The 23,516-nt window shown below is 39.0% G+C and overlaps 1 protein-coding gene across 1 annotated transcript; it reads left to right on the top strand.

Moving 5' to 3' along the window:
* The first annotated feature begins 8,576 nt into the window (after positions 1–8,576).
* LOC129436630 (cytochrome P450 2K1-like) lies at positions 8,577–21,043 on the top strand. Its single transcript, XM_073865130.1, has 9 exons — positions 8,577–10,118; positions 12,758–12,920; positions 13,710–13,859; positions 13,949–14,109; positions 18,516–18,695; positions 18,959–19,100; positions 19,187–19,371; positions 19,548–19,689; positions 19,775–21,043. The coding sequence occupies exons 1-9, from the start codon at positions 9,921–9,923 to the stop codon at positions 19,981–19,983; spliced, it is 1,530 nt and encodes a 509-aa protein (XP_073721231.1). The 5' UTR covers positions 8,577–9,920; the 3' UTR covers positions 19,984–21,043.
* Positions 21,044–23,516: the final 2,473 nt, after the last annotated feature.

Below are 23,516 nucleotides of genomic sequence, written 5' to 3'. Positions count from 1 at the left end.
TGATGTTTAAATATGAAATGATAACCCATTAAACTTGTGACGACGACTGTATTTTGGTTTTATCAAAAGTGAATCCGAAGATCACTGCATCCTTTTTAAACATAGTGCTTCGACTCGAGGTGTGTTCGGCGTTGCGCGGATCGTCCGGTTGCCGCAGTGCAGGTGCGCGGCTTATCTGTTTGTTTTTGAATCATACATGTTAAATCACTGATGTCATATGATACGCCGGTCTACACAGCTTAACGCGACGTCAAACATGCACCCAGTCTTTACTACCACCGGCGCTTGTAACGCTAAACAGACATCCAAATGCGCCATAACCACAGAAAATAAATCAATAAACCCACGAGCGAGCTACCTGCAATTAAGACACGAGCTACCAGTAGCTCGCGAGCGACGTGTTGGAGACACCTGTGATATACGTTTTGCGTTAGTGTCTTGCGAGTATTTTGTGAACCTGAGTGTCTCTTTTATCATAAACATGTTCGACACGTGTTCAGCAGGCACGTATTTTTACAAGACTCATGATGCACATAAGTTTATATGATGCATTGAACACATATTTGGAAATTGCTCCCTTCGGAAGAGAAGTCATCCGGCCCCCACTGGACACTTGTATCACATTATAAGACTCTTACACTATTATATTATCTCATTAGCTTTTACATTACACATGTATATTCTGTGCCTAAACATATTCAATTGTATTTTTTGTTCGAATAAAAATATATATGCTGTATAAATAAATGTAGATCATGTATGCATGTATGCATTTGACAGATACTTGTATGCAAACTGACTTACAGGGCATTTAAGCCAGTGGTTCTCAAACTTTTTTAGCATGTGGCCCCCCTTGTGTACGGCACATTCCTTCGTGCCCCCCCAAAAAAAAATTTATGACAAAAACAGTTCTAAAACTTAAAATTTTAATTAAACAAAACATATTATAAAACGGTTAGTTCCAATCCTTGATTCTGATTGGTCAATAGGTGTGCTTTATTCACGATAAAACACTGCTATGACTGCTTCACCCAACGGTTCTATTTAATATCACTGCGCCCTTAGCAACACCCTTAGCAACACATAAACATATAATGAGGCAAAGTCTGAGAACAGTTTGTTGTTTTTATTTGAGCTTTCATGTTGTTGTTCGCAGTCAGGGACTATTTTTTCTAGTGGAAGGAATGCTTTTATTGATTTAACTTCATGAAAGTTGCACAATTTTTTTTTTACTTTAATATTGTGTGGTAACCGTTTTATAAAAGCAATTAGGTACTTGAGGCAAGTGCTGTATCGTGAATAAGTAACTGCAGGGGTTGCAGGCACTTATTCACGATACAGCACAGCCTCTCGTACCTTATTGCTTACTTAAATTATACAAAGTAGTGCTTTAATAATTTAATAGAACTGGGGCCCCCCTGAGGCCACGGACCCCAGTTTGAGAACCACTGATTTAAGCTATACATTTATCAGTTTTGTGTTCACTGGGAATCAAACCCATGACCTTCTTGCTGCTAACCCAATGATCTAGCAGTTGAGCACAGGAACATGATATTTCTGCAATGATAAAAGAAAATACTCTTCTAGAGGAAATCAAATCAGGTTTTTCATATTTTTATAAGACGGCAAATTAGTCACGACTTTTGCTCGTTTCACTACTTTTTCTTCATTATGTGTGTATAAAATAAATCAAACATCTTTAAAAATTTGAATAATTCATTTGTGTCCATGGCACGAAATTCTGCTTTTTTGTGCCTTGAGCACGAATGTCTTTTTCGTGTCACTCACACAAATTTCTATAAATATTTTTTGTGTGTCCTTGACACATCATTTTATGTATTGTTTTCTCATTGTTTTTTTTCTATTTTCTTACCATTGTTGCTTGGGGTTGGAATCACTTTCTGTTACATTTTTAGACATCCTAACCCAACTCCAGGTGAGAATAGTTTTAAAAGCAGAAGAAAAACATGTAGAAAACAATACATAAAAGTACATCCTACCCAAATCTAAACCCAACCCAAGCGACAATGATTTTAAAAAATGACACGAAAAAGAAAGTCGTGCAAGTGACACGAAAAAGACATTCGTGCTCAAGGCATGAACAAGCTAAATTTCGTGCCCTGGACACAAATAAGTTCATCAAATTTTTTGTGACTAAGACTTTCCATGAGATCAAGTTGTCTTTAAATGAGATGGTGCTGCTCCCTGCTGGACATTTGTTACTACTTGTCAAGATGACTTTCAGTTCAGAGTAAAAAAGGAAACACAACTCAAACATTTTACCAGAATGACATACGTGACCCTGGACCACAAACCCAGTCATAAGTCGCATGGATATATTTGTAGCAATAGTCAACAATGCATTAAATGGGGCAAAATTGTCGATTTTATTTATGCCATGATGAGCAATGAAAAAAATCAACTGGTCCAAAGAAAAATGGTGTAACATTTTGTGACCTGACAAGGGTAAAATTGTTCTTTTCGGGTCAAGTTGTCATCAACAGAACCTCAGGCAACTCTCAGGTAGTGAATTCAAGGCACAGTACACTTTAAAGACAGTTAGTGGTGCAAAAATCATGGTATTGGGATATTTTTCATACTACTGTGTTGGGCCTAATTATCGTATACAAGGGAACATGGATCAGTTTAAAAACATCAGAATACAAAGAGATTATGTTGCCCTTTGCCGAAGAGGAAATACCCCTAAAAAGGGTGTTTCAACAAGATTTAACAAGGTTATGGAGTGGCCAGGCCCTGATTTCATCCCCATTTAAAACTTGTGGGGTGACATTTTTCTGACGCAAAACTGTCACACAATGAAAACAGAAGATCCCAGTGCGGATAACAGAAAAATTTATTTAAATAATAATGTGGGCAAAATGACAAAGGCACGTCTGGGCTCAAAGCCACACCAAGGCAGACGGCTGGGAGCGGGGAGCACACACAGGCACTGGGGCGAGAAACCACACACGTTCGGGCTCCGGCCAGACAACGAATGGTGGGAGAGAGTATAATGGCCAGATCACCTCACGCAGGGAGAGTCGTAGTCAACCCAGCAGCTGGAACACGAGACAGGTGGTAGAGAGGAATCCTGCGACGGGCAGAGAGAGAGAGAGCGTTAGTGGTGCTGACGAGTGAAGCTGGACAGCTCCAGTGATGAAGGACCCTCCCACTGGACAGCGGCTAAGCCGCGATGAGTGTCCGCAGTAGCAAGTGATAGACCAGTCTATGAATCCAACTGAAGGTGAAGGCAGTCCACAATAGACAGCAGAGAATCAGTCCAGTGAGCCGTAGGTGATAACAAAATCCCAGTATATCTTCCTGGACAGCAGAGAGCACAGATTAGGGAATAAAATAAATCCAAACTAGAGACAGACACAGGACAAGACTAGAAACTAGCGAAGCTAGTAATGGCAAGAACATACACTGACGAACTTGCAAGGAACAAACAAACACACAGGGATTAAATACTAAACCGATTGGGCATCAAATGAATATCAGGTGAGAGACGCAGGTGAAAGAAATGACACTAATGACACCCTTGACAGAGCCGCGCACGTGTGAAACTGTCAACACAGAAACATAAACAGAGAAACAAAAATACAGCAGTCACAAAAACCAAAGTCACGACAGAAACCTAAAAATTGACAGGAAGTTGCCAGAAGTTGGTTGACTTGATTTGACACAGATGTGTAGCATATTTATATATGGGCATTCAGCAGTTTCAAACACATAACTTCTAAGTCTGGTTTCACACATTGCAATCGTGAACTGCACATTTGCAGCACTAATGTTGTTTAGCATTGATGTTGACAGGTTAAAGCATTCACAATGCACGGGTGAGTATTACAAAAGTAGGGCTGAAGCAGCTGTGCTGCAATAGTTTCAGCGACAAGTTTATTCAGCATCCATGACTCGTCCAACTGTGTTGATGGCGATTGGTTACATGTTTGTGATGTAGGAAACCGCGAGAATAAGATTGTCTTTAGAAATTTCTGTTTTATAGAGAAAATAATTGCAGTGGTGTTAAAAGATGAATTTGCACATGGTTTGTCTTAATGCATATTAAAAACACCACTTGATTTGATCTGATTTGACAGACTCACTGTCCATATTGTGTATCACAACTGTTCAAGTCCGAACAGTGCGTCATGTAACATTCTGCTGTGTTCTGGATTATCTGCCCTGTTTCTATAGCAATAACATCACGCTGGCACGACAATCTGCAAACAAAACACATCCGTCATTTTGTTAGAAATGGACTGTTCCAAAGTTCGCGCTGGGGTAGTGTTTACGTGACAGCATGATGTAACCAAAAAGGAATTAGAGCGGTCAGACTTCAATGGATTTTTCGGAAATGCGATTTCAATCAGATTTAAAACCATCTCTTGATGTAGCCTGAAACAGTTTAGAAAAAAACTGATTTCATGTGGTTTTTTTTCATGGTCACACAGAACACGGACTCAAATGCGGGTTCAAATAGAGAGTTAAAACTGTGCCAATCCCTACATCTGACGCTTCAACTTCGACAATAAACTGGCATTCAGGGTCTGGAAAACAAAGCACAGGAGCAGAGACAAAACGGACTTGAGTTTATCAAAGGACTCCTGAGCCACAGGTAACTTATTGGAGGTTAACGCTGTGAGCGGTGCAACAATTTGACCAAAACCTCTGTTGAAACGCAGGTAAAAGTTGACAAACCCCAGAAAGAGCTGCAGAGCTTGGGCTTTTATCTTAGCTGGATCGGAAGTAATACCTTTAGGAGAAATAATAAAACCATGGAACGTAATAGACTCGGCATGGAATTCACACTCCTCCACCTTAATATAAAGCTTATTCTCCAATAAACGCTGGAGGACCTGTCCAACATGTCGGGTGTGTTCCTGGAGAGAGGGGGGGGGATTAATATGTCATCCAGATACACAAAGACAAAGCGACCCTCCTGGATGCGCACAAGATGATGCACATTACGCAGGTCTAGCTTGGTAAAGACCCAGGCTCCCTGTAATATCTCAAAGGCAGAAGACATTAAAGGTAAGGGGTACCTATTCTTTACAGTAATATCATTCAAACCTCGATAATCAATACAGGGGCACAGGGAGCCGTCCTTCTTCTGAACGAGGAAGAACCCAGCACCAGCTGGAGAGGAGGAGTGATGAATGAGCTCAGCCTGTAAAGCTTCACAAATATATTTGTCCATAGTCTTTCGTTCAGGAGCAGAAAAGGAATATAGATGACCCTTAGGCAGAGAAGTGCCTGGCAGGAGATCTATGGCACAGTCTTAGGGGCGATGCGGTGGTAGAGAGGTGGTCCGTGACTTGCTGAATTGATCACGAAGGTCATGGTACTCCAGTTAAGTCGAGCACTTCATCCTGAAACACAGAAGACACAGAAAAGGCGAGGAGGTGGGCCCCATACAAGAGACATGACAAGACGGGCTCCAGAGGTTCTCCTTCAGTCGATGCTGTCTTTGAGCGGCAGTGAGGTGAACCGAACCAATCTGCATCGGCTTGGACTCGAGAGCTGAGGGAGAAGCTTCATCTGATGATTCCTGTCGGGTTTCTGAGAGCGCCAATTAGATCTGGAGCAAAGTTGCAGACGAAGCGCAAGGCGTCCCTCAATCCGAAGGGCAAGGCTGATGACCTCCCAGAGTTCATCCGCAATACCCTCGAGAAAACGTGCCCGGAGGGCTGACTCATTCCAGCGGCAGGCAGCAGCCAGAGTCTGGAAGCTGATGGCGTAATCGGTGACGGAAGACCTGCCCTGTGTTAACCTTGAGAGACGGGCTGCAGCTTCATCACCCTGAGCAGAACGATCAAAAAATCTGGGCATCTCAAGTTGAAAATCCTTGAATGATTGACAACAGGGGGCACGGGCATTCCAGACTGCAATGCCGCACTCATGAGCCTTGCCTGAGAGGAGATTTAAAATGAAAGCAACTTTGGCCTCCTCTATAGCGTAGCGGCTGAAGAGAGAAAACCAGCAAGCATTGTGACAAAAAGGCTTGGCATGAGTTAGGATCTCCGTCATATATATGAGTGGACTATTGGCATGAGGTTCAGGGTCTCGAGAATTATCGCGATCATCCGAGAAAAGAGATCAAGGCTTTAAGGCAAAGCTCCTCTACCCTTGTCAGCAGAGCCGCAACTTGAGAATTCAAAGCCCCAACCTCCTGGCTGGTCACATTTAGATGAGTGGCTTGTTGGCCCAACAAAATGCCTTGCTGAATGAGAGCAGAACGCAACGGGTCTGAACCCACTGAATCTGCTGTTTGATCAGTCCGTTCTGTCATGGTCACACAGAACACGGACTCAAATGCAGGTTCAAATAGAGAGTCGATTAAAGTCAAACAGGGAAATGCAGGTCAGACTTCGTAAGGACGAGCCAGTGAGTCTTGCCACGGCCCAGTGAATAGCGCAGTAACAAACGCAGCCAGCTCGTGAGGAGAGCGTACCAGAAGAGGTGAGACGGCTGCTGAACACTGCGGGCGGGATAACTACCGAAGGGGAGAGTTCGGACTCAAATGCAGGTTCAAATAAAGAGTTTATTAAAGTCAAACAGGGAAACGCATGGCAGACTTCGTAAGGACGAGCCAATGAGTCTTTCCATGGCCCGGTGAATAGCGGAGTAACAAGCGCAGCCAGCGCGTTGAGAAGAGTGCACCGGAAGTAGTGAGACAGCTGCTGAACACTGTGGGCGGGATAACTATCGAAGGGGAGAGGGGAAATCCCGGACAGGGGACCCCAGCGGCAATGGGCAAATGGAGAGTCTGAGGAGAACAGTAGAAACAGTGCGGGCCACACAACCGTAACAATAAATTCTAGACGTGACTATGAACAAGACTTGGCAATATTATATCTACTATGACTATGGGGATCAGCGTAGAGTGCAGTAGCAACAACAACAGACTGACAAAAACCAAGGGGAGCAGGGGAAAGAAATAGAGAGGATAATCATAGTAAAGGGCTAACAGGTGCGGAAACTAACAAGATAATGAATGGAAACCCAAAGGGCACACTGACAGCTGAGCGTGTGGCGAGAAACCAACAGAAACCCACATGAAACACACACACAGACAGATCAGACATAACAGTTTTTGGCCGTTCGCACGCTCTAAATGTGATTGGATTCCAATCACATATGCACAAAAATCGGACTTGGACTGATAGTGTGAACAAGGTAATACACATATAAACAACAATAAAAACTTAATTTTAACCACATGGGAATTTGTGAAAAACTTTTTTATTATACTGATATAAAATGTATTCACAGAAGATGGGAGCATTTTGTTTTTGAATGAGAAAAAGACAATTTCCACAGAGAGCATTGCTAAAACTCACTGATGTTTTTCCCACCAAATATGATGTCACTTCCTGAAGGATGATGACATATTGAAAAGAATAGGATGAAAGGGGATTTTAAGGATATAAATAAATGAGAAAATATACACATAACAGAGAATGAGAATATGAAAGACATTGAGTACTTTCTAATAAAGTGCCTTCTGTTCTTCAATTCTCATTGTTTTCCCTCCACTCCTTCTCCTGGAGTATCTGAAGATGAATTGGATTTTGCTCCAGCTGTGGGCTTCACACTGAATTCATCACCACACAAACTTCCAATAGACTCAAAACTATGATTTCAAGGAGGTGGAACTGAATACTGCCATACAAGAAGACCGAAACCCAATCTTGAACATTGGGGGAAGCGGCAAAACATTCAGGGCTATTTGTTTGAAGCATTTATACTGGAATTTAATCACACTGAACAGAAGTTTTGGAGTGAAGAATTAAATTATTTTCCTGTCACTTCCTGAAGAATGATGTCATTAGGGAACTTAAGCTGTTTCACAATTTAAAAATGAGACAGTTTTATATGAAAACTACCTTGTCAACTCAACACACATCATGTTTGCTTATGTTGGTTGATATATAATCAAAATAAAAATTATTAAGATGCAACATTAGTTTCTAGTCTCTATTAGTCCTTTCAGAAAAACGTTGAAAAATCCTTGATCTTGCGGCACGTTTTCAAAAAAAAATCCGATGGAATATGCGGGATATTTATGCAATGAAATTGCGGGAACTTGCAAAAATTGCAGGAACTTGAACAGAACCAGAATGCCCACCACACACCAGCTTATTAGGGGAGAGGAGACTGAATGATATAGCCAATTAGTAGATATGGAAAATCTGCATGGCTGCGCTTGTGTGAGGTAAATGCAAATTTTTCAACTTTCTTCTAAGATCGCACGGAAATCTGCAATTTATGCTGCCAAAGTGCGGCGTATTTCAAAAAATGTGTCCCCCACATAAATATGCGGACTTTGGCTGATTATGGGCTCTCCTGATTTTGCCAAGTGGTTGATGTCCTCAGAGCAACATTATGTTGACCCTGGGACAACATTTCAATCAACCAATCAGATTTCAGAAATAAGTTTACAGTTTGTTTTAACTTTAAGCTTACAACCAGGATTAGCTGTTTCTAGACCATTGTTTTTCACTTATCATGTCCCTCTGATTTTAGGGTTTGGTTATGGTTAGGGTTGGGGTTTGGGGTGGGTTTAGGTTTTATTTAGAAAAAATTTGTCCTTGGAGCGACACAATATGTTGCCCTGAGGACATCAACCACTTGGCAAAATCAGTTTGATCGCTGATTATGCGTTAAATCATGTGATCGCATAATCACGTTTTTCTGGAGGGACTGCTCTATCTTTAAATAAAACTCTAAACCAGGGGTGTCAAACTCATTTTAGGCTGAGGGCCGGATGGTAAATAACTCCATGATGTGAGGGCCGGATAATTTTTAAATTAATTAAAATGCTAGATGGGGCAGTGGCCCAAACCAAAAAGGCCACTAAGGGGGATAGTACTATTATTATGGTTTTAATAAAGTATTATAAATATGATGTGTTATATTACTAGCATGTGATTATAATGGGAAATATAATAACAAGAATTCAAGTGTGACAATCTGCTAAATATTCAATATGATTTACCTGCTGGCTTGATGGAGCTTTGAATCCATGTTTGCAATGTTGAACTGTCTTTAGCAGCCTCCCTTTCCATTTTCTGTCTTTATTTTGTCAAGGCATTGGTGTTCTTGTCTACAAAGTGTGCCAACAACAGCAAATTTTGTGTTTATATTAACTTAGATCTGATCGGGAAGATTAAATCGATTAGACAAGTATGAGGCTAATTTGTTATTGTTTGTTTGCTAAGTTGTTAGCACTTTTAGAACACAGACAGCAAATCATTACCGGAAGAAATACATAAACAAATTTCCAAATTAGTGATTCTGTTGTTTAACAACTGATTTAATGTAATGAATCTACCTGTTAATGCAACGAACTTCGGAAACATTCGTCTTTGCTCTTCAGGCAGAGAGTGAACACAGTCAGAGATGCTGCGGAGCAGGCGGGAAAACACGACGTGGATTACTGGAATCAGTGGATTTTTAGCGGAGCAGTAACAATAAAACAGCAAGATTTTTTGGCACCGTGGTTAGTCTATGTTCCGCGTTTTGCTGCTTTCCCCAAGTCTCTCATATTAAAAACGAACTAGACGCCCGCCTGAAAGGGTTTTTAAAATATGTATTTCATATTTAATACAACTGTATAAATCATCATGCGGGCCAAATTGGACACCTTTGTGGGCCGTATGCGTTCCGTGGGCCGTATTCGCGTTTTTCTGGAGGGACTGCTCTATCTTTAAATAAAACTCTAAACCATAGTTTTTTTTTTTTGTTTTTTTTTTAGGTAACTCTGGACTGACTGACACACTACTGCTGTTGTGTTTGTGATGCAAATCTTTGCTGGCTCCTCCTTCTCCATGTTTTAGACCAAATCATTTTCTGACCTGAATACTGGTCTGTTCAGTCTGAAGACTCACTAGAGCTGTGTGTTAATCTCTTTAACTATGGCTTTAGTGGAAACACTTCTCCTGAATGTCTCCAGCACAGGAGCTTTACTCGCTGCTCTTCTGCTGCTTTTGGTTATTTATTTCTGCTTCAGGTCTCCAGAAGATGACCAAGAACCTCCAGGACCCAAACCACTGCCACTTGTGGGAAACCTGCACCTTCTGGACCTTAATCAACTTCATGTGAGCCTCTGGAATGTGAGTAGACTTTTCTTCAATGTAATTTTCTAGATGTTTCCCATTACAGTCGCAATGAAATGCATGGGGGTCTCAAAATTGTGTAAACCGACCAAAAATTGCAAAAAAATGCATTCACTTGAGTCTTGCAAGTTTAAACAAGCGTGATACAAAGCATAGTTCGTAGTTTATAGGTTAAGCAACACCCGCATAACCTGTATTTTGTACTACTGCTGCTTTTTCTGTCTGCACTACAATGTAAATATTTCATACTCCCATGTGCCTTTAAAGTTAAATGTCTAAAATTGCACAAATTTTTTTCCTTAGCATTTAATTCAATTCTTGTCTTATGTTGTGTCTCACCACATGGGTATAAGTGAAATGTTTTTTCAAGTATTGACAAGTATTGACAGCTATAAAAACATTAGATAAAATGGAATAAAATGCTAAGGAAAATAATTTGTGCAATTTTAGACAACACGCTTGTTTAAACTTGCAAGACTCAAGTGAATGCATTTTTTGCAATCCATAAACCTTCCGCCGTCCACATAAGGGGCGGAACCTGGGCTTACTACAAAAGGCCGGTCACTACGAGTTCCTTAACCCACGGTAGTGAACTAGGCAAACTGGGAAGCGAACTAGCCTCAGTACATTAAAAAATAGGTAATATGTAAAATTAACAGGTAGAAATATATGCACAAACCTACAGGCAGGATAAATACCTGTATATGAGAGACGGAGCTCTAGATATAGATATTATAAATATGACAACTGTGCTATGAGGTGATGAACATGGAGTCTGTTTTAAGGTCTTGACGCCATTACTCCTTGACCGCTGCATCTCTTTCTCGTCACACATAGGAACCCCGCGTAGGGGACACAATGTAGGTGCCTAGCTTGTTTGACTCTGTGGACCCTGTACCGGGTCCAGAATTATTTTATTTTGACTTAATATAAAATATTCCTTTGTCATGGATCCAGTACCACATATGAGATACTGTTTGAAAGACTCTCTACTTTCTGCAGATATGCATCACTTTGAGATATGTTTTACTGTAAGAAAGTTATTTACACTTAATTTACACTATCACTCCCCCCACATACACACAATTTTTTATATGATTTAATATTCACATATTTCATATTTTTCAAGTATGACAAACATGAGCAACTCTTGTATCAAATGAAAGCTCTCACTCTCAGGAATAAGGCTACAGCGTTATTTTTGTTCTATTGTCATCACATATCCAACAATCGTCGAATGAATAATGAGGTAAAAAATGGTATGGGAAACTTGAGTGTGAACTGCCTCAGATAGCACAGATAGCCACAAATGATACAACATCTTTTCTCTTAGGTCCTACTCTTAAAAATGAGTCCATTCACAGCATTTTCTTTAGTTGTGTGGATGAATAATCCCTTGCTATTTATTGTATGTGCAAAACAAAAAATGTATATTTATATGAAAAATGTATTTTCGCACCCTTCAGTAACATAAGAATATCTTTTGAATGCGACATGCTAAAGAGATAATTCTTTTTTTTGGGTGTTTACTGTCTGCTGCTGGTAACAACCAGAACTGTCTGCAGTCTGCTAGAGCACACAGAACCAGAGTTATACACCATAAAAGACAGTATTTACAACATAAAAAAGGAAAATTTGGTGTTTTATAATATAAAAAACAACATAAATAACAATATTTGTCACAACCAGCTTTTTATGTAACTTCAAAAGGTTTTCTGCAAAATGATATAAAGATATTGCATTTATTCCACTGTATGGGAGTATGGGAGCACTTCAAATATGTTTAGGCTGAAATTAAATACAAAAAGGGTATTATTCCTCCCATCAGTTGGAGTAAAATAACTTTTGCATTTATTATGATAGAGAAAAAAATCCTTTTCCATCTGTAAGCTGGCAATTGCTGGAATCAAACAAAACTGTCAGCAGGTTTCGTTACCACTCAGGGCCAGAGTTATACACTTTTAAATACAGACTTTAGAAAAAAACATCAAAAAGCGCCTATTTCTTTTTGTGTTTATTAGAGAACTGACAACACATACAACCATGTTGAGCGCTTTTAACACTGTTTTATGTAATTTCAAAGGGTTTCCTGTAAAATGATACCAAACTTTTGTATGTGCACCTCTGCTTGTGGGTATGAGAAGCTTTTGAAATTGGGTAGGCCAAATCCAGGCGGAAATCCCCAAAATAACCTCAGAGTGTAGTCTACCACGTCTAACACAGGTTTTCAGAGAATAAATCTTAGTGAGAGGCTGACAGCCGATGCTCCCCAACATCGGCCGTCGAGGTGGCGGAAGAGTACCAAACTTTTCTCATAGTATTTATGGCAATAATTTAGCTCCATAATGGCACCACTGTGTAGCGCTAAAACGGAGCTGCAAGCTGACACACGAGCCGATCTGTACTTATTTTTTGCTTGTTTGCATGCTTTTAAATAAAAATTGAGCATGTTGTGATTGTTTTCATGAATATATTATTTGAGGATCTCTAAACACTACTATTGAATGCACTCTGCATGAAACACGTAGCCTGCATTGTTTATAGAAAATAAATATGTTATCAGTGCTTTTAATTTGTAATGTTATAATGTCGGACAGGTTTGTTAACATTTTACTGTTTTCCTTGCTCTTGTTTAGTTATCAAAGAAATATGGGTCAGTGTTCAAAATTCATCTTGGACCCAAAAAGATTGTGGTTTTGGCCGGATACAAGACGGTTAAACAAGCACTGGTGAACCAGGCTGACGAATTCGGGGAAAGAGACATAACACCTATATTCCACGACATCAATAAAGGACACGGTAACACATCACTTTAACCGTTTTACTATTGACTATTATTTATATATATATATATATTGTTTTTTGTTGTTGTTGTTGGTCTGTACTTTGTAATTTGAGAAAAATATTTCAATGTTATATAAAGGTTGCCTTCAGAGGCAGCATTTTAATGTATAAAGGCATCAAGGCATGTCCGAATCCAATTTATTTACTTCTTGTTTCCTGAGATACATATTTCAATCTTTGTACAGTGCTTCTTTGAATAAAGATAGGTATGTATTTATTCTTCTAAGTTGAGGTGAGAACGTGGTAAAATATATAAAACTGGTGGTGTTTTCCTTTAAATAAACCAGGCTTGATAACGTATGCAGCCTGCATATTCAACTCCCGGAGGCTGCAGCTTTCCGATTGAGAAACGAAAACCCTCATTGTTTTGTCCCACAATTCTATGCATGTGTGTGTGTGGGGGGAATGTGATTGGTCGAGCCCGAGTTCGAAAAAATAATAAAATGGCCAATGGTCCGAATGTATTTCCCAGAGCTGCCTTCATGCCTTCAAAGTCATTACCTCATGAGGCAGCGAGGCAACAAGTCAGCTGCCTAAGCTTTAGAATGCAGCCAATGCAAGAAAGAAGGATTAAATTATAGACTAGCTTTTGGAAACAATTTGGAAAAGAAAAACAAAGCTCTAAACAAGGATTGACTATAATTTGTATAACTTGGTTGTAAGGTCTCACAGAGAAAGATTACAGATCAACAATAAGTATGAAAATGTCATAAACACAACTTAAGAGATGACGTTTTCCTGCAGGAATTGGCCTTACAAATGGTGATAGGTGGAAAACCATGAGAAGATTTGCTGTCTCAACTCTTCGAGACTTTGGGATGGGAAAGAAACTGAGCGAAGAGAAAATTATTCAGGAGACGCGATATCTGCGAGAAGTGTTTGAGACCTTCGAAGGTATAACAACTACAGTGTACAGTTCATAAATATGAATTTGATTGCTAATGTTTAACAAAATCTGATCTTCGTTTCTGTATCTCTTGCAGGAAATCCTTTTGATACAACCCAGCCAGTAAATTATGCCGTTTCTAACATCATCTCAGCAATTGTTTATGGAAATCGGTTTGAATATGAGGATCCAAAGTTTAACGAAATGGTTGACAGGGCAAACCAGTTCATCCTCTTGACCGGCTCTGCTGCCATACAGGTTCCTATTTTAAGGTTCCCAAGTTTTCCTCTAGGCAACACTTTTAGCCTTAATTAAGATGTTTGTGGTATTTATATGATCCCATCTTTAAAAATTTTCAGTTATACATTGTGTTTCATTTATTTTCATAAAAGGTGTAGTGTGTAACTTTTTAGGATCTCCTGAATAATGGACCCTTTTACAGTGGTTCTAACGTGGGTGAACGTGATTCCATCAAGTAGGATGTGATCCTGGATCAACACCGTTGTTGGTCCTGGATCAGCATTTTCATTAACCAATAAGATTGCAGGATTAGAATTAGGGTGTATGTTAGATTTAGGTTTAGGATTGGGTTAGGGGCATTTAAAAATACCCCTCAAACTATTATTTCACACTAATTTAAGGGTTTAAAAATGGTAAGGGTTTGAGTTAAGGGTAAGTTGGGGTATCTTTGATTAAAACATCGATCCAGGACCAACAAAAAATGTTGATCCAGGATCACATCTTACTTGGTGAAATCACGGCACTATGCCAGATCAATTCTAACATGTAAGCAACTCAGAAAGTTTATTATAACGGTTTCCCAGCATCATAATGTATATATATATATATATATATATATATATATATATATATATATATATATATATATATATATATATATATATATATATATATATATACACATATATATATATATATATATATATATATATATATATATATATATACACATATATATATATATATATATATATATATATATATATATATATATATATATATATATATATATATATATATATATATATATATATTAGAGCTGTCAAAATTAACGCGTTAATAACGCGTTAACGCAAATTCATTTTAACGCCACTAATTTTATTAACGGAGATTAACGCAACGCGCAATTTCTGTTTGACCCTTGGTCCAGCCCATAGTTGAATGAACAGAGACGCAGACAAATGTGACTCTCTCTAAATGAGTAAAAGGTTTTCATAGAAATAAGAACATTAAGCAAATCGTCTACCAAATCCAATGCTCTAAATGCTCGTTGGACATCTGATATGATCTTTATTTATACGTCTGAGAGGTGTAACGTTACCGTCCTCCTAATGCTTAATCTAATACAAAAATGCGTCTCAATTCATTTTGGTTTCGCTTTTATGCATGACTTAGAAAATAGACTGCAGGACTTGCTTGATGTTAAAAGAGTCCTTAAGAGAGATAAAGTTCGGTACCTGATTAATGTTAAAGAGTTATTAAGAGCGACAAGACTCAAAAGCGATCCCCTCACGCTGACTGACTGATATCTGAAGCGCGTGCACACAGACGCGCGAGTGCGCGACCCGGATATATAGACATCTACACAAAATAACAGTTTTACAAATATCTGTTTTGATAAGAATTCACGCAGGTAGGCTCTATAATCTGTTATGTTTTAAGTAAATGTTTGGTTAACTGTTGGGTAAAACTATCTGATGTGTAACATTATATTAGATCACTTAGATTTTAAGCAGTCTGTCTCAATGTCAATCAAACAAAAGGAAAAAAAGTTGAACATACATTGATGATGTTTTTGCTTTGTGTGTGCTAAATCTATTAGTTTTACCAGTGATTTTAAGGTATTGATGTGGTAATATAATGTATGGATGTGGAAATGTTTGTGGTAATTTGACTCTTTCAACTTCAAACACGTGTAGTTCTGTCATATTTTGTTATATTTCAACAAATCATGCATTGTTCTATGTTTTAATAGAGAATGTCAAAATATGAACAACTATTTTTTTTTAAATTTGCTAATTCCGACTCAATTTGCCAGCACATGTCACAAATGATGCAGCAGCAAACAAAAATGGAGAAAGAAAAATCTTCTGAAAGGAAAATTCATATACAAAACAATGGCTGGTGATTCTGTTAAAATGTAAACAGGCTGTTGTTAACATACATTTGCATAAAGCATCTATATATGTATATATGATTAGAATATTAAAAACCTGAAAAGTGTTAAATTAGGGTAAATTTAGAATGGATAAAAATGTGCGATTAATTTGCGATTAATCGCAGTTAACTCATGAAATCATGCGATTAATCTAGATTAATTTTTTTAATCTATTGACAGCCCTAATATATATATATATATATATATATGTATTAGGGGTGGAATGGTACATGTGTTCGTTTCTAACCGAATCGGTATGGGGGTCACGGTTCGGTGCATGAATTTAAACGGAGAAAACACGGTATGAAAATAAAAAAAAAACTTGCGTGCAAAATAATTAATGAAATGCGGAACTACTGTTAGATACGCAGGTTCTTTACGGACAGCTAATCTGTAGCCCCGCTTTAGCTCTGAAGCTCTGATTGGTGCCGATGCAGCCGAGCTCCGCCTATGTATGCGCTCTATCAGAGCCCGTCTACATTCTCTGGCACTCTGCATTTTTTTGTCAGGTCGACGTCAGTTCAGTGAGCAACGATAGCGAGGATGGCAAGTGGTGTTCCACAAGAGTTAGACGCTCCGCCAGCCTCTTTAAGATCGCAAGTTTGGCAAAACTTCAGTTTTCCAGTCAGTTACAATAGTACAAGAGAGAGTGGTGGAAAAGACGAGGACTGTGCGTCGGCGTTGTTCAGCAGTTGTTAGGTATGTGAGTGGAAATACATCTAATCAGGGCTCTCAAGTCTCACGCATTCACCTTGACAAACACGCATTTCAGTCAGTTCACACGCCGCCACACCTTGTATTTCTCACGCTGAGAAGTAGGAGATAAATTGTCCTACTATTACACAATTAATGGACGAGGCGCAGTTCTGTCGAGTTCAGCTGCTTTTTTAAAGTGTGCTCGACTTTACGCAGTGCAATCAGCGTCAGAGTACCGCAAGAAATCTTGCGGAGGAGGCTGACTTCAAATCGCTCTGGCGTCATCCACTTGTCGTTTCTTGCAGCGCCTTGTGAAGTCGTAGACACCTATTAATTCATCCTACAAGCCTATTATTTTGTTCTTTAGTACATTAATATGAAATAATGCCAAAATGTAATTTTAAAATGTATTTAGGTAACACTTGTAATACATTTGAACCCATATTTGTATGAAAGATGAGTACAAGATTACTTAAAGTGGTATACATTTTTGAAATACGAGATAGTATGTTAAATGCATTTCAGTTCATATTCATGACATCTCAAAATAACACTGATAAGGATACCTATGTTTTTAAGATTATCTTAAGTACTAAAAAAAGCCTTCTTCATTTCTGTTTTGCTTTTCCCTCCATTGTACCAAAAGTGAATCGAACCGTGGCGCCTGAACCGAGGTACGAACCGAACCGGGACTTCATATATATATATATATATATATATATATATATATATATATATATATATATATATATATATATGCCACAATTCTCAATATAACGCATTGCGGTTTTTCGGTTTATTCATCCAAATCTGTCAGTTTTATATTCCCTGCACTTTTGTTAATGTGCGCGCGCGCGTTATCTGCACGCTTCAACTCCACACCAAGTTGATATCCAGTCACTGTGCGCTAGCTGCTTTAACTCTGCTTGCAATGCTGGTGTCAGATTTCATTTGCGCACCCACACACCCAACAGAAGTACGACAACAAAAGAACCAGCATCACGGTCTTTTAAATCTGAGGTGTGGATTAATTATTTGTGCGTGTAGATTACATACAACATCAATGTAAAGATGCAAATTTGCGTGGGACAATGCGAATGGCGCAAAATGGGCTTGTTATTGACGCAAACGCGCGTTATTTGCCTCAAACACATCTTCCGCACAAGTTGAAAAAGTTCAACTCAAGAAGAGAATGCGCATGATGCTAAAATAAATCCCACCAGTAATCTTGATTGATGAATACATTTTTGGCAGCATGATGTTGAATTTAACAGTAGTGCAGTAAGATAGCCTTCATTTACAATGTAAAGTTTAATTTACTAAGTACAGGTATGGCCAATGTATGTAATGTAATGAATTCACATGTTCCCCAGTTTGAATAGGATATCATTTATATATCTTTATTTAATTATATCTTATTGTATCAATACACTAGAAATGTGTAAGATGATTTTTGCATTTAAATAAAATAAAGAGAACTGCAATTAAAACCAGGATTTTTGCTTCTTAACATCTCACTTTTCCTGTTACCTTAGCATAGAATAATTAAAAAACACTTTAACAGGCCAAGGCACCAGAATCGAAACCGAACCGAAAACCGTGGACAAGAAACCGAAAATTTTATTGAACCGTGAACTAAGTATATTGTTGCATCACTTATAGTATATGATCACATATTCATAGTATATGAAAACACGACACAGTACAGTTTTCCCTATCAGTCTAACCTACAAATGGTAAGAGATAGTCTGACTGTATGTTGTACTTTATCGTGTGGCTCCACCTGCAGATTTACAACATGTTTCCAGTGCTTGGGCCGTGGCTGAAGACCTGGAGACTGCTAATGGAATGTTTGGATAAATACCATGCTGATATACAGGTCCTTGTGGATCGCTTACGGGAGACCTTTAACCCTCTCGACTGCAGAGGATTAGTTGATGCCTTCTTCATCCAAAAACAAAGCTTAGAGGTAGAATATCATGAATTTATATATCAAATGTGTGGGTTAAAGGTATTGCGGAGGATTTTCTTTTTCTGGGTGGATCATCAAGACTATTGGTCCTCCTAGTTGTCCATCAGGAGTGTTGCGCAATTGCATTTTTTAAAAAGTGGAGAAGGCGGTTCTTTTCTAAAATTCAAGAAAATCCTCCGCTACACCTTTAATATACGTATGTTTAAAACTAATTCTCACCCTAAATAATAATAAAGCTTGTTTTTTTGTGATTTTAACAGAAATCTGGAGAAAATGATTCACAATTTAATGATCTGAACCTGCTCATGACTGTGTCCAACCTGTTTGCTGCCGGTACTGACACCACCGGCACAACGCTACGCTGGGGTTTACTGCTCATGGCCAAATATCCTCACATACAAGGTCATAGCAGGTCAAACTGTTCTCTTTATTTTTACGAAAGTAAGAAAAGATATGAAATGTTTTCTGTGTGATCTTTTGGGTTATAGATCGTGTTCATGAGGAAATTGACAGGGTGCTTGATGGACGTGAACCGGTTACAGAGGACAGGAAGAATTTACCTTACACAGATGCTGTGATCCATGAAATCCAGAGACTGGCGAATTTAGTGCCCTTAAATGTGCCACATAAAACTAGCTGTGATGTGAACTTCAATGGATATCTCATCAAGAAGGTCCGTCTTGCTCGTATTGTATAATATTCACACTTTACAGTCTGTTGTCCAGCTTATATTTCACTAGTTTATTTTAAGGAAATGTGCTCGTTTTTGTTGTTTCCAGCCAAAATGAAGGCTCCAAAACCCCCAGTCTTTATCACACTAATGTTGTCTGTGTTTCTTCTGAAATCTAGGGGACGTGTGTTCTGCCACTGCTGACGTCTGTTTTGAGAGATGAGAGCGAGTGGGAGACGCCTGACACCTTTAACCCTGAACACTTCCTCAATGAGAACGGTCAGCTGATCAAACGTGACGCCTTCATGCCCTTCTCTGCAGGTAATAAACTTTACTATTCACATCAAAATCTATTTGAGTTGTTGTTCAACAATTATTACAAATGCATTCCTTTCTTTTCTCTCAGGTCGCAGGATGTGTTTAGGAGAGGGTTTGGCCAGGATGGAGCTCTTTCTGTTCTTCACTTCTCTTCTTCAGTGTTTTCACTTCACTCCTCCACCTGGAGTCTCTGAAGATGAATTGGATCTCACACCAGTTGTGGGTCTCGTCTTGAACCCCTCACCACACAAACTGTGTGCAGTCAGTAGGGTAGAAAAACACAACCTCAAGTTATAAATAAAATAGCAGAATAACTAGTTAAATGTATACCTCATAATAATTGTAAAATATAAAGACTCATAAAGTGGCGTCCAGTGACTTCTTTTTCAAGGGCACACGACTGGAAAGTTTGTCAAAACGTGTTGCTCATCATGTCAAAATATGCGTTTGGTGCGTCATGTGAACCTATGTGCACCACACATCATGCAAAAATATGTGCCTGCTGTAGACGCTTCTAAAGGGTTTATGATAAAAGAGACACGTTTGCGTAAGTGTCTTGCGAGTATATTGTGAACCTGACCGTCTCTTTTATCATAAACCCGTTCGACGTGTGTGCAGCAGGCACGTATTTTGACAAGACTCATCATGATGCACATAAGTTTACATGATGCATGGAACACTGAAATTGCGCCCTTCGGAAGAGAAGTCACCGGCCGCCACTGGACACTTTTATCACATTATAGGACTCTTAAGAGAGTCGCACACCGGCCACGCAGCTCAGCACCAAGCAGCGCCATTCTAAAAAACTCAAACACATTGCTTTCTATGAGTATACGCACACCGGCGCCGACAGGTGGCGCCTGTCTGTGCCGCCCAGCTACGACTCAGGAAGTTGCTCAAATCCCTGTCGCGCCACAGAGCGCCATTCACATAGTTTAACATTAAATAACATCATTCACTTCCGGTTTACGATACCTCCGAGATGTTCTAGACGCGACTCAACGCTGAGCTGCATGGCTGGTGTGCGACCCCCTTTAGACTATTATATTATCTCATTAGCTTTTACATTACACATGTATATTCTGTGCCTAAACATATTCAATTGTATTTTTTGTTGGAGTAAAAATATATATGCTTTATAAATATTTGTAGATCATGTATGCATGGATGCATTTGAAAGATACTTGTATGCAAACTGACTTACAGGGCATTTAAGCTATACATTTATCAGTATTTGTGTTCACTGGGAATCAAACCCTTGACTTTCTCGCTGCTAACCCAATGATCTAGCAGTTGAGCACAGGAACATGATATTTCTGTAATGAAGAAATAAAATACTCTTCTAGAGGAAATCAAATCAGCTTCATGTGTCATTTGAAAAGAAAACTGCAAATTAGTCACGGCTTTTGCTCATTTCACGACTTTTTCTTCATTATGTGTGTATAAAATAAATCAAACATCTTTAAACAGACTGATCTCACGGAAAGTCATGTTATAGTCACGAAAAATTTGAATAATTTATTTGTGTCCATGGCATGAAATTCTGTTAGGAACCACACAACTCAGGAATCCCAGTGCAGAGGGTTTTAATCAAAACAGATATGATGGATACACTCAAGGTTGTCAGTGGGTATGTATAGCAAAACACTCAATGTCTTCATGTAAAATATGTAAGATATGTATGGCAAAAACACTCAAAGTGGGAAACACAGCAGGGCTGTAGGACATCCACTATATCCATAAACACTCGAAGTAATCCTCACGGGGCACAGAGAGAGCTTCCTGTCGGGGCACAGAGAGAGAGAGACGGCTAATGGAGTCTTCAGCTGACTTTCATGTCATTTTATGTATTCTTTCTCATTGTTTTTTTCTATTTTTTTACCATTGTTGTTTGGGGTTGCAATCACTTTCTGTTACATATTTAGAGATCCTAACCCAACTCTAGGCGAGAGTAGTTTTAAAAGTGGAAGAAAAACATTTAGAAAACAATACATAAAAATATATCCTACCCAAATCCCAAATCTAACCCCAACCCAAGCGACAATGATTATAAAAATTGACACGAAAAAGAAAGTCGTGCCACGGACACGAAAAACTATTTATAGAAATTTGTGCAAGTGACACGAATAAGACATTCGTGCTCAAGGCATGAACAAGCTGAATTTTGTGCCATAGACACGAATAAGTTCATCAAATTCTTTGTGACTACAAGACTTTCCATTAGATCAAGTTGTCTTTAAATGAGATGGTGCTGCTCCCTGCTGGACATTTGTTACTACTTGTCAAGATGACTTTCAGTTCAGAGTAAAAAGGAAACACAACTCAAACTTTTGACCAGAATGACATACGTGACCCTGGACCACAAAACCATAACTCATAAGTCATAAGTCGCATGGATATATTTGTAGCAATAGCCAACAATGCATTGAATGGGTCAAAATTATTGATTTTATTTATGCCATGCACAAAATCACATCAACTGGTCCAAAGAAAAATGGTGTAACATTTTGTGACCAGACAAGAGTAAAATAGTTTTTTTCGGGTCAAGTGGTTATCAACAGAACCTCATCTCAGGTACTGAATTCAAGGCACAGTACACTTTAAAGACAGTTAGTGGTGCAAAAATCACAGTATTGGGATGTTTTTCATACTACCGTGTTGGGCCTAGTTATCGTATACAAGGGAACATGGAGGCGGTTTACACTTGGCATTAACATGCGTTTTCGTCGATCGGATCACAAGTGGATGATGTTAATGTCAGGTGTAAACGGTATTCAAAACGTTTTGAACGCGTCCACTTTCAACCACTTTCAACCACATTCAGAGGTGGTCGAAACCCCTTTCGATCGGATTGCTTTTGTAGTTTAAACACACATGTGGTTGAATGTGTTTGAACAACCACACGCGACTGTCTTCTCTCCACCTATTTATCTAATCTGAGGTACTAAACACAAGTTTTATGTCTTTTTTTTACTTCTGGCGTGAACATGGTGAACAGCGCTATTTTTAGCCTTTCATTTATAAAACTACTGCGGGTGATCTCCGTAGTTTCATTTTGGATGCGTGTGAAAGTTGTGCGATCCTATTTCATCAATTGCGCTGAAAATTCAGAGAAAGCTCTAGCATATAAACGTACAAAACACTGTGCAGCATGTTTACTTGCTGAACAAGCAGTGGACTCCGACATAATAATAGTTTGCGTCCATATAAACTCATAATTACTCCCGCTCGCGTTTGAATGACAGCAGAGAGACTTGCCCACCGTCTCACAGACCACCCCCTCACAGTATTCAGGACAGAAGCGGTCGAAAGTGGACAAAAGTGACGGATTTAAATACCAGGTGTGCACGAAGGCTCTCCTGATTTGGCCAAGTGGTTGATGTCCTCAGGACAACATGATGTTGACCCTGGGACAACATTTCAAACAACCAATCAGATTTCAGAAATAAGTTTACAGTTTGTTTTAAGTTTAAGCTTACAACAAGGATTAGCCGTTTCTAGACCATTGTTTTTCACTTATCATGTCCCTCTGATTTTAGGGTTTGGTTATGGTTAGGGTTGGGGTTTGGGGTGGGATTTTAGGTTTTATTTAGAAAAATCTTGTCCTTGGGTCAACACAATATGTTGCCCTGAGGACATCAACCACTTGGCAAAATCAGTTCGAGCGTAAAGGTAATGTGTCTCTCTTGTCCACTTGTGATCCAATCAATGAAAACACATCTTAATACCAAGTGTAAACAGCCCCATGGATCAGTTTAAAAACATCAGAATACTTAAAGAGATTATGTTGCAAGAAAAAAAGGATTGAGGTTATGGAGTGGCCAGGCCCT

Source organism: Misgurnus anguillicaudatus, unplaced genomic scaffold, assembly GCF_027580225.2.
Source record: "Misgurnus anguillicaudatus unplaced genomic scaffold, ASM2758022v2 HiC_scaffold_29, whole genome shotgun sequence".
NCBI classification, from domain to species: Eukaryota; Metazoa; Chordata; class Actinopteri; order Cypriniformes; family Cobitidae; genus Misgurnus; species Misgurnus anguillicaudatus.
The sequence above is the reverse complement of the archived record's forward strand: the minus strand, read 5'-3'. Positions and strand labels throughout refer to the sequence as shown.

Bases quoted from the DNA above. Each gene is read 5' to 3' on its own strand.
- LOC129436630 (XM_073865130.1), top strand. From the start codon at position 9,921: ATGGCTTTAGTGGAAACACTTCTCCTGAATGTCTCCAGCACAGGAGCT. The intron at 18,696-18,958 runs GTAGAATATCAT...TGATTTTAACAG, and splicing joins TCCAAAAACAAAGCTTAGAG to AAATCTGGAGAAAATGATTC. The intron at 19,690-19,774 runs GTAATAAACTTT...CTTTTCTCTCAG, and splicing joins CTTCATGCCCTTCTCTGCAG to GTCGCAGGATGTGTTTAGGA.